Source organism: Micropterus dolomieu, linkage group LG11 (genome assembly GCF_021292245.1).
Source record: "Micropterus dolomieu isolate WLL.071019.BEF.003 ecotype Adirondacks linkage group LG11, ASM2129224v1, whole genome shotgun sequence".
Lineage (NCBI taxonomy): Eukaryota > Metazoa > Chordata > Actinopteri > Centrarchiformes > Centrarchidae > Micropterus > Micropterus dolomieu.
This window is the reverse complement of record NC_060160.1, coordinates 10,981,561-10,993,790: the sequence shown is the minus strand read 5'-3', so window position 1 is coordinate 10,993,790 and position 12,230 is coordinate 10,981,561. Positions and strand designations below refer to the sequence as shown.

The following is a 12,230-nucleotide window of genomic DNA, read 5'->3' as shown; positions in this document are numbered from 1 at the left end:
TATATATACACACACACACACACACACACATACATATATATACACACACACACACACACACACACATCTAAGTACATGTGTTTATTTCACTGTGTGTGTCTGTCCCAGGCAGACTTTCCCCTGAGTTTCCAATCTGGGATCACATGCGGGGGAATGTGAAGTCGGAGCAGCTGTTGGTCTGGCAACGCTCCTCGCCAACCAAGCGGGATAGAATCTTACCAAGCGTTGGCACCCCGACATTCAACACAGCAGGGCACAGGGTACATGCAGGGTGCATGTGTGTGTCAGCTTCAGTAACCACTCATGTTGTCAGGAACTATTAAGCATTTAGCTGAAGGCCCCACCCACAATGATTTAGTCAGAATTCAAAAGCAGAATAAAATTTAAATGCCTGTATTTGGAGCATTTTAACATCAATAAATCAGTGCTAAATTAATTTTGAGCCTGGCAGCCTCTATCGGCATCTACAGTGCCTTTTACAATTTGTGCCACCTGGTTGGATTTGGCATGAAATCTGCTCATTTGCCTTGAACTGGCATAAGGGCTGCTGTTCTTCCAGCACAAACTGAGCTCAAGCTTTCTGATTTTTCACCCAATGGAAGCAATGGAAAAAATAGCAAGTGAAAGGCTAATGGAAAGAACATATACATCACAGCTGACGTGTTTATCCTCACCAACCAAGCGGGATAGAATCCGTTTGATTATTCAGTAAAATGAAAGTAAACAGAGGCCAAGGGTCAAAGCTCCAGAGAGGCAAGAAATATTAAAATTGGGTAAATAAATGTTCACTTTTATGGGCATGTATGATACACTAATTCTCTGAACAGAAATAAAAAGTTGTTTTTAAGAAAGGAACAAGATCAGGTGAATACAGGGGACTGAAATAGGGTGTAGCATGTGTTTGTCTGAGGTAATGGACGTCAAAATTTGTGCAAAGCTTCTGAAAAAAATGCTAAAAGGCCGGTAGGAACATTTGAAAAACAAGTAGAAAGAATACTTCTGGTTCATTATAAAGGTCTTGTTTTCACCACCTGCTGTTTGATTATCTGCTAACAGACCTTTTTTTTCCCCCCCAGTGGAAGACATTTTCACTTTTCTATACATGAAAAGCACAGCTAAAACAAATTTAGTTAACAATGGCTCAGTTGTCCAAGTAATTCACGACATGTGGGCCGCCATGCACAACACCAGGATCATGGATGTGGCTCACCCAAATGTAATGTAATTTCCCTGCTACAACAATCCAAACTCTCTGCTGTGAAAAAGGGCTACTGAGATTCAACGTCATACCTGTGGCACTCCATTTAAGCGGGGTTTCCTGCTATGTAACAAGAAGCATGTCTGCAAAAGCAATGGGGCACAGCCAGACTGATTTACTGGTTCAACTTTGACCTGCTGTTTTTGCTGTAGTTTTTCTGCGCAATGGGGATTTATTATTGACATTTTGGGTACGCTTACTTAAATTAGATCATCTATCCTAGCCTCGCTGGTTTCTTGCCATGTCAGACTTTGTTGTAGCAATGCAAACGAGCACCCACATCTTAGCAATTACTCTGATGAGTGCAGTGATCGCAAATGATACCCAAGTTATATTAAACTAGATTGAGCTTTAAAGAGTTAAAGACTGTATTACACCATAGAGTATGACTAATTGTCAGTCATAATGATTTACTCTTGGGCTTTGGAGCGGATGTCAGTCAATGGAATGTCTACAACTAATAGTGTGTGTGTGTGTGTGTGTGTGTGTGTGTGTGTGTGTGTGTGTGTGTGTGTGTGTGTGTGTGTGTGTGTGTGTGTGTGTGTGTGAGAGAGAGAGAGTGTGTGAGAGTGTGTGAGAGAGTGTGTGAGAGAGAGATGCAGCACATCCTACCCTCAACAAGGGGTAACAAAATATGATTCTGTCTCTCTGGACGATATCAAAGACTGTTTTGTAAATAAATTCATGTGCACAGAAGAAACACGTACTGACTAGCGCCTGTGCGTGCACATACAGACACACACACGCACATATACACACAGCTAAAGAGAGTCAGGCTGAATCCAAGACAATCCCAAACAAATCCTTGGATCAGATGCTCTGGTAGGGGGTACAGGAGGGAAGAAAAAGAGGTTAGACTGTGCTTGAGAATGGCTGATTGTGTCTAAAAGGTCAGAGTTAGAGTGTATCTGTTCATGTTCTGGTCACTACAGACAGACAGAGTATATTATGGCTAAATCTCACAAGGGACCATGTGCCAGGGGAACAATACACTATGCAAACGAAGCTCCTCCATATGGTGGGAGTCAACTGAGCGCTCAACACACACACACACACACACACACACGCACACGCACGCACGCACACGCACGCACACGCACGCACACGCACGCACAGAAACATGTCCATGTTGAGGAGCCAAGTGCTTTCCCTCATTTTAATGCTAAATCTGCCAAGCCTTGTAACAGCTACCTCTGCTAAGTCCGCAACGAAGAAGAAAGGGAAAGCGACTAGAGGAAAACAGGATGAGCAGAGAGGACAAGAGATGGATAGGCAGGGAAGAGCTCAATAGAGGTAATAAGAAAAAACAGCCAACATTGTCTTCTGCTCCTCCTGATTAACATTCAGTAACAACCGGAGAACAGTTAGTAGTCGGGCCCTTATCAGAGCCTGCTTGCATACCTCCCACACTGGGTCACCATGCTGAAAGCTCACTGTGTCTTTTTCCCATGTCTTCCCACTGCCTATTATCTGTTAATCCACCCACACTGGTTCATCCCAGAGTAACGTTAGGAAACGTTATTAACTGCTGAAAAAAGATCGACCTCGAGACACGTGGGGAAAGCTAATCACCCAAAAGCCTGCAGGACTCGTCTGTTCATCTAGCCTACGCCGCATCGTCTTGCCTGACAGCGCGGCCAGTCTGCCTACACAATGCTTTGGACAGTGACCCCATGAGTTCACAAACCTGTCCCCAGGGGAGTGATGGTGGGACAGAGGGATGAGGAAGAAATAGAAGGGATTGGAGGAGTAAAATATAGACTTCTGTAGAGGTCAGACATGGTTTTGCGTTGAGAACATCTACCAAAGAGATACTGCTGTAACATAGGTATTTTACCAACCCTGTAGTTTATTTCGCAGCATTTAACCTCCAGGATACCACCAGCAGCTGACAGGAGCTTCAAACTCGCCAACATAAATCCTTGTTAAAAGTAAATAAAACCATCTGTAAAGGTTGGAGGTAGCCACCGCTTCCCAGCGGGGAGGGGGGTTAGATTCTCCCTTAAAGTTTCAGTGGAGAATATGCCACTAGAATGTGTGTGTGGATCTTTGTACTGTGTGTGCTGGAAAGAAAAAAAGGTATGCAGTAGTAGAATGATGATCCTGTGATTTCCCCTGGGGCCACATCTGCCCTCGTTGAGCAGGCCGCCTCTAAAAAGCTCCATCTGACATTCCTGGCGCATTCCGCCAGCATTCATCACCCGCTCCAAAACCCCTCCCCTCAAAACCCCCACTCGCCCCTGCTGTGTGCACCTCTCCCCCTCCACTTCCACTAAAAATCTCTGAAGCTAGATCCAGAAATGCGCAGAATGTGTGCTGTGAGACTTACCAGAGGCAAGGCACGATTCCTCCATCCCTCCCTCCCTCTCTGCAGCACAGGGGTCATTGTTCATCCTCCTCTGTTCATTCCTCATCCATCGCTCACTCCATCTCTTTTCTCTACCTCTGCAGGGATTTGTGGCTATCTAATAGAGGCATCTACCATGTTCCACTAAGTACTGCCCATTATGTATGTGTGTGTGTGTGAGAGAGATCGGGAACATCTGTGCTGAGTGAGCGATGGGAAATGATGTTGCAAGCGCCAAGCCAGAAATATCAGTCACATTCTTGACATATCAACTTGTCCGACTGCATGCACACACAAGCATGCACGGCTGAGGAAGGTGGCGCTCAAGACATACCGACACCCACCAAACACGGCAGCGGCTCAGATTTTTTGTCACGCACCATAAATCACCCATCTTCTAATTGTCCCCGACTTCCCTGGTCTCTGACAATCTGCTCCTTGACAACCAGCCCATATAACTGACAAACGGTGCCCTCAACAACCGTCATCCTGGGAAACCGGGGCGTTTATCAGGGTCCTCCATCCCTTTTGGAGAGGTTTCTGCTTGGCAAACCCCCGGAAATTTTGATAAGGTGAAGTTGGGCCTGAAGCTCCATACTTAGCCACTGCTGTCAAACTCTGATTTAGCACCGCAGGTAATTGCACAGAGTCACAACGAAGCAGGCAGGGAGTGAGTTGAGAGGTGTGGGATGGGAAGGAGGGAGGGCAGGCTAAATTATGCTGAATAGCACTGCAGCGATATCCCCCTTTGCTGTTAAAACAATGCATCGCCTCCAACCACTTTTTATTGAGACAGCCGCATCAAAGCAAGAATAATGGATCCTTGCAGAAACCTCAGCTCGATAGTTGGAGAAACAAAGCTCTCATTGTAATCTCAGGCTCTCTCCCTCCTCTCGTGCATTCATCCCAGTGTTAATCCTTTTCACATTACTCTGACTCTACTGTAGGCCATTAGAAGAAGAGAATTAGAATTCTACTGTAGATTTCTAATCTGTTTCATTCCGTCCATGTTCAATCAGCACTTGGCAGCAGCATAAAAGAGAAAATACAAGAAATAAAGATGTTCAACCGACAGATCAAAGCCATACACAAACGTTAATTTGAAACAAACTCTAGCCGAGCTTGTGTCAAATATCAGACCATACCACTTCATATCGTACGTACAGTATTACTTTTTTGACTGATGCAATGACACCTGCAGGAATCAGGTATTAGTTTCTCTTGCTACCATTTTAGGTTCAAAGTTCTTAAACTTACAAAACAATGTCACCTCAAGGCCCATATAGTTATTATGGAACTTTTGATCATTTCACACACTTAACTATCCCAATGATGAAACTCATTTGCTCAGGTGCACAAAATACATAAAGTAAAGCAATAAATAAGGAACCATACCAGAGAAAAGCATCCACTCCTATAGTTGGAAGCTGCAGAACAGCTTCTGAATGGACCTTAGGGTGAGATTGTTTTCTCAATAAGTTAGGCTTATTTAAGTGTGTGCCTGTGTGCGTGCGTGTGAGTATTATCTGAGAATGGGAGGCGACTCATGCAAAACCCAGATGAGTTAATAATGCTGTTTGAGAATCCCTCTTCAAACACACACGCTTTCTCACAGACAAGTGCATCCTCTCACTCACACACATACTAGTTAGGTTTTCATTTTGACTGATAGTGTCAAATCAAATGCATATTCAGAATGGTACAGAGCACCGTCCAAACTGCGGGGGAACTTTTAATATCATTATTTTTTTTGTCAAGAAGTGCCAAGTGTGCTTCATCACCTAAAGCAAAAGGCTGATACATTTTCTGAAAGATTACCAGGCAGTACTTGCTTATTAATCAATACAATTTATCTTTCAATGCGTTTTAATTAAATTGATATTGACATTGGACATTGGGCGGCTGTGGCTCAGGAGGTAGAGCGGGTTGGCCGTTAATCGGAAGGTTGGCGGTTCAATCCCTGGCTCCCCCTGGTTGTGTGTCGAAGTGTCCTTGGGCAAGATACTGAACCCCGATTTGCCTCTGGCGGCTGTTCCGCCAGTGTATGAATGTGTGTGAATGTTAGTTTCCGTTTGAGCACTTAGGCTCAGTGTATGAATGTGTGTGACTGGTGAATGCAGATGTACTGTAAAAGCGCTTTGAGTGGTCGAAAAGACTAGAAAGGCGCTATACAAGTACGGAGCATTTACATTTGCATATTGAATCGTTATTTAGTCTAGAATCGTTGATCGTAGAGTCACTTCTGACTTTGACTTTGTACCTAATGCTTTCAGGATCAAATTATTGCTAACAGTATGGAGTACAGTCTGTGTCTCACAGAGAACAATCTCCCAGAGATGGAATTGATTTCTCCTCACATGTGATAGCTTGAGGTCTATATGGTGGACACTTGACTGCATGGTTAAAAAGAAAACGTGACCACAGACACAAAATTACAGGATGCTATTGACTTCAACTCTACAGATCCATAGCCACTGGACTGGAACCGGTCTGTAGAAGAAAAAGGCCAGCTGGAAAATAGATGGGGGACTGATGTATAGCATCTTCTAGGCACCAGGGGGCTTCGGTGATGATGATGAGCATAACGGATTTTACAGAGATTCCTGCATTGACTGTGGTGACACAGAGCAGTCCCAAATTTAGCTTTAAGGCAGGGTTCAGGGTTTTGTTTGCACTGCGTGGTGCAAAGAGGCCAAAGAGCATTTGTGTCTGAGTGTGTGTACAAAGAATATTGAGAAACCCAACAATAGATAGACATAATAAATACTATGGCTTAGATAGAAAGACCATAACCGATAAGAGAGTCCTGGTTTGTGTCAGACTTAAGTCCGCAACTTCCCCACGCCTAGTCTGTTCAGCTCATATATAAGGACAGGATAAGCCCAAAAATCCCCTAAATTTGAATAAAACACAATAAATTGAATCCTTATCTTGTCTTAAAAAAGTTAATGAACAGTATTAAAGAAGACACGGACATACTGGCGAATGGAAATTAAGAAATAGCTGTTCAAAGATTAATTTTGTTAAGATAGTTGCGCTTTACTGGAATACAGCTGAGAGGGTCAGCAAGGATTCAGTTGGGGAATGGAGAGGGGAGTGACACGATTCAAATTTAAATCCACTGAGCTACAAGGACACCTCAGCCTTAACAGCAGACATTTAGTCTGAGAACTTAGGCTCACTTGTCTGTACTGGGTGACTACTTTACTAATCACTCCTCCAGGAGACATTTCAAATGCTCTAAACTATCAGGCAGCCTGAAGCTTTTGAGCCACCAGCATACATTATGCATCATTCTCTGAGGATGGCAGATATAGCTGAAGGCCTTAACATAAGATTTTTGTGATGTGTGATACCTATCTGAGGGTGCCTTGCACAATGGCACCTACCCGCCAGGTTTGATTTCCTGGAGGAATATGACCACAGGCCTTACAGCTGAAAGACAGTTTTCCCATTTATTATAATTGTGGGCTCTTATGCTTTATTGGGTACCTTTTGGATTTGACATGTCTGTATTTATTAACCCGTTTTACACATTGTAATTAAAGTTTAATGTACATAGACTGACCAATAAGGGTAATTTGTTATACAGAAGTAGCCAATACAAAGCTTTATCAGAAGTACTACGAGATGCAGCTGAAAATATTGTTTATTGACTCAATAAATAGAAAATTAAAAGAGTACTCTAACAATTTAACATTGCACTAAAACACTGTCAGACTCACAGTGGACTATCATATTGGAGATATCCTTTCTAATTTTTATTTCACATTCCTCTTCCTTGTCAAAACCTGATGCCTCAGTTACCCACAATGCAACGCAACCATCGATAGTTCAGTCAAAGATAAGGGTGTGTTATGCTAGTAACGGCTAATGTAGTCACTCCTCATCTCTCAGAGCAGAGATGAGGAGTGGGGTACCGAGGTCTGGTAAGCTCAAGGCTTGTAAACAGATTGCCGCAGTTCCCCTTTAATTGGCAACTATTTTGATAATCAATGAATCCTTTTTAAGCACATACCTATTAGCCTAGTCTCAGCTTTCTAATGTGAGAATTTGTTGATTTTCATTGTCATATGTGATAATAAACTCTGGTCATTCTTGGGAGCAGGGAAAAGGGTAATCACATTTCATGCTGTGCCAAGGTTAGGCTGGAGCATACAATTAGCAGGAGTTCTTTATAAGAAGCTGATCAGAAACTTGACTGAAACACAATTCTGTGCCGTAGAATTTGTTAATATAACTCCATTCTAGCCATTCTTTTTTCCACTCTTTCTGCTATTTGACATTTGTATCTTACATTAGGAAACACTCAATATGATTATGTCTTTTGGTTACATATATAAGACCTTCAACAAATTGATTTCTCTCTTCTGACCTGCAGGGTACTCAGATTCTGAGTATGGGCTAATCATCTATGTTCCCCTACACCTGCTGGTATCGGAATACAGTCAGCATAAATGAAAAAAATCTGGGCTCATTTCCCAACCTTAAGGGGGAAACCAATTCATGTTCATATAGTATGAAAAAAGGTCCCACAGACTTGTCTTAGCGAGACGGTCTGTAAGGGTAAACATGAAATCTTAATTTGGTTTTGTCAGTGTGGCTGTGTTATTGTTACTTCACTGTGCTTGGGCTGAGTGTTTTCAGATGACTGCTGCATTACGTTACTCTGCTTACAGTCAATTGACTGACATTTGCAGGCAGACTGAAGTCTCTGCCAGGAAAGAGTCCTGTAAAAACACGACTGCACCTTACACACTTATAAATATATGTTTTCTTATTCTGGACGTGTGTTAGCCAGGATGGCACTGGATTTCAAGCTGTATTTTACAACAAGTCTATATTTTGAACAATGAGACAATTTTAAAATGTGAAATCCACTGCAGACTGTCACTTAAATACAAACTTGTACCAGGTTAATAAGGACAAATTCAACCTAGCTTTCATTTTGTTCAAGTTCCCTACAGCTAAAGAGACTGGAATCACTTGAAACCACACGCCTGAAAATGTTTGGATATCAAATAAGGTGTGGTGAGATTCACTGCACTCGCTTTTGGAAAACTAAAAATCCCCCAAAACCTCTCTGATACCTGTCGCTCTTTCCGGCTCCCAGACACACGCAAGCACAGAGTGAGTCAGGTCTGATCCAGTCTGATCCAGTCCCACGCCAGCCCACCATGCAGCGGAGGTCAAGGACACCCCATTGCAACCTCCACCTGTCAGCGCAGGTTGGCAGGGGAGGGATTATGGTGCGACACGGGGGACAGATTAAAGGGTGACACAAACCGAGATTTGGAGTGCCAATCTGCCAAGCAGCGGGGGATCCCCCCCGCTTTTAGAGCGCCAGTGGAAGAGAAGTGATCAATGTCACATGCACACACATAAAAAAACGCTCACGCACATAAGCTTGCACAAACTGTCACATATACACAAAGAGGCAGATGCTCAAACAAATGCCTTTCTACTGCAGATGTAATTTAATTTGAACCCTAGCTCTCAGTAATGTCCAAGCCTGTTACCTCAACAAACAGCCCTGAGTCACAGATAAAAAGAACCACCAAGTAATGCTGATATAAACTTTACTAACTTAGTAAATATTTATATATATATATCATTATTTTTTCTTTTAATTAATGGCTTTCCTTCTTCCTTTGTTTTGTAAAGCTCTGTTTTGAAAACAGCTATAAATGTGAAGTTCAGTGTAATTCAAGTCTTGCTGCTTAAGTAATTGCATATCAGTGAATACAAGAGGAAACTTTTCATTTCCCCTCTGCTGCTATCTGACAGCCTAGCGCAGCATAGAGCACAATCAGGGCTGGATGACACAGCATTAATGCTGGTTGTTACAAGGGAAAGCATTTCAGTGTAACAACTTTCACTATAAGGTGATTCTGCGTCCAAATGCTGACATCAGTGGAAAATGTGCACTACACACAGTTAAAATTTGCCACTTGGGGAATGCAAGGCTGTTGCTGTTGGAAACTGTTTAAGTTAAAAACACACACACACACACACACACACACACACACACACACACACACGAGTGAATGCACATGAGAGCGACAGAACAAAATCCAGACGAGTTAATAATGCTCTTTCAAAATGCGCACATGTGCATGAGCGAGCATATGCGCTTACACATAAATACTCATGACCACACACGCTCATGACCTCCATTCAACAAACACACATGCAGAGACACGTGCAGACACCCTGACTGTCCCAGACACAGATCTGTTGTTCTGTGCCCTTATCGTTTAAGACGTTCAGCTTTCAACAGGCCCTCATATTTCCTCTCTGCCTCTCGTTTAGTTCCTTGCGCTCTCTCTCCATCTCCCTCCCAGTTTTGCCACCATTCAGAAAAGCAAAATGTGAAAAACATGCTCGCCTCCAAATACTGATTTAATTAGCTGATTTAATTAACTGATTACTAAACTTCTATCTCAATGTAACCAACAGCAGCCAGCATTATTAATCTTCACAGCAATACTGCTGCACATCCCACTCACTGCTGAAGCTGTTGCATTGAAGGAAACACGACAGCTGCCCTACTTACACGCCACATGTATATACACTTACAATCAAACCACTGTAAAATTCAAATGCACTACTATCATATGTACCAAGTGAACATGTACGCACACACACACACACACACACACACACACACACACACACTCTACTACAGCATGCTTCAAGTCAGATAGGACAGATGCTGTGAAAAAAATAAGAACTTTGGTTCAGAAACCGTCCCAGTGGCGCCCATAAGCTGTCACTTCTGTTCTCCTGCTGTAATTAATTATGTGACATTGTGTGTGAGTAAGTGAATGCGTGAGTGTGTGTTTGTGCATCCAAGTCTCCACTGTCTGTTGTCTTACTCTAACAAAGGAAAGAGAGCAACCAAGTTAAATTAGCAAGTTTCATTCCATCAATGTTCATCATTATTTCATGGATTCCTGAATATTTTATATACAGTGAGTGTGTAGATGTGTGTGTCTTTGTGTATGAGTGTGCACATGTGTGTTTATGACTGTGCAAGTCTGCATACAGCAATTGCTGTATGGTGACTGTGTGTGAGTGTGTCTGTGTGTGCTGGGACATTAAGTATTAACTGAGCTGGGGGGCTCGGAGATGAATGTCCGGGTCCTCTACTATCCCAGCATGCTCCGCTGCTCTCCCGTCTCGCCTTTCCAGGATAGGAGCCTGGGGAGCTGTCAACACACACTGCACCTCTTTCTGTGTTTAAGTGTGGGCCTGTGTGCGTATGTGCGTGCGCACGTGTGTGAGTATTGTCTGAGAATGGGAGGCGACTCAGATGAGTTAATAATGCTGTTTGAGAATCCCTCTTCAAACACACACGCTTTCTCACAGACAAGTGCATCCTCTCACTCTCTCACACACACACACACACACAGACAAACAGGCACACATGGGACGCTGCTTTGCTCCCTCCCTGTATGACATGTTCTTATCTGTCCCCTCCTATTCCCTCGTCCTTTCGTTTCACGAGCGGTGGGGGGAAAAATGAAATGAGGAAAACACAGAAGAGAAGACAGATTGAGGAGAGATACGAGGGAGAGGAAAGAATGTGTCTGTTTCAACAGAGTGCTGACATGAAGCAGGTGTCGCTAGTAAATTTCTCAACTCCACCCCCCCCCCTCCCCCCAAACCCACTTTTTCTGCGCTTTTTACCTCAGCGCCCTTTGTTCCTCCACATTCGTTCTTCCTATCTGGGTCATCCTTTCTTCTGTTTCCCTACCGGTGTACAGCAGGTACAGAACAAGGAGAGAGAGAAAAATTAAGCATAAAAAAGAGGGACGAAAGGGAGCTTCTGACAAAATATCCGTGGAAGAGAGTCCAGCATCCCCCCAACTCTCCACGGCTCCCATCATCGACAGTTCTTTTACCAACTCCACATGCTGAGACAATTATATATCTGTGTGTCTGTGTTCTGGTTGCCAGCCTGAGAAGGAGAGCAGCAGACTCTGGCTGGCGTAGTGGTGATGGAAGCTAGATTGTTCTGGCTGCTGCTGTTATTGTGTTTCTGGTTAGTTAAAGTAAAAACTGAAGAAATAGACAAAGGAGAAGAAGAAGTGTGCTTGCTGCTTTCATGTCAGCATCAGTGGACCGATGCACTAGAGACCAGATTCTCTCTCACACACACACACACACATATATACATATATACACGCACTTAGAAGTGCAGGAGGAAGCAGGGCGCTGAGCTGAAAACATTGATTTTCAACAGATTGTAAAACTAAAGACCACTCAGGGGAGAGAGGGACAGACGGAGGGTGGAGGGAGGGATGGAGGGGGTGAGAGAGGGGGACAAGGACAAGAAGAAGGTAAATGGAGTAAAAAATTAATTGGAGAAAACAGACGAGTGGGCGGTGGAACGTGGAGCCTTTCCTGACTACACCAGAGCGCACCACAGAGCCAACACACACACATCCATACAGGTGCTGTTTCTGGGCTTGGCTCCGCTGCATAGAAGAGATAAGGGACTGGAGGGAGAGGGTGGCAGAAAAAAAACAAAAGGAGGAGGAATTTAGAGAATACAGAATCATGGAAAATTAGAGAAGAGGTGCTTCAGACGCGAGAGAGATCACAAGAGACAGCTCAGGG

At 43.5% G+C, this 12,230-nt stretch overlaps 1 protein-coding gene across 1 annotated transcript in view; it reads right to left on the bottom strand.

Annotated features, from left to right (window-relative positions):
• hs6st1a (heparan sulfate 6-O-sulfotransferase 1a) overlaps nucleotides 1–11,377 on the bottom strand; it is a 35,330-nt gene extending 23,953 nt beyond the window's left edge. Inside the window, exon 1 of the mRNA XM_046063069.1 lies at nucleotides 11,298–11,377. Coding sequence (XP_045919025.1) covers nucleotides 11,298–11,344 — 47 coding nt within the window. The 5' untranslated portion in view covers nucleotides 11,345–11,377. The remainder of the gene's footprint in view (nucleotides 1–11,297) is intronic.
• Nucleotides 11,378–12,230: the final 853 nt, after the last annotated feature.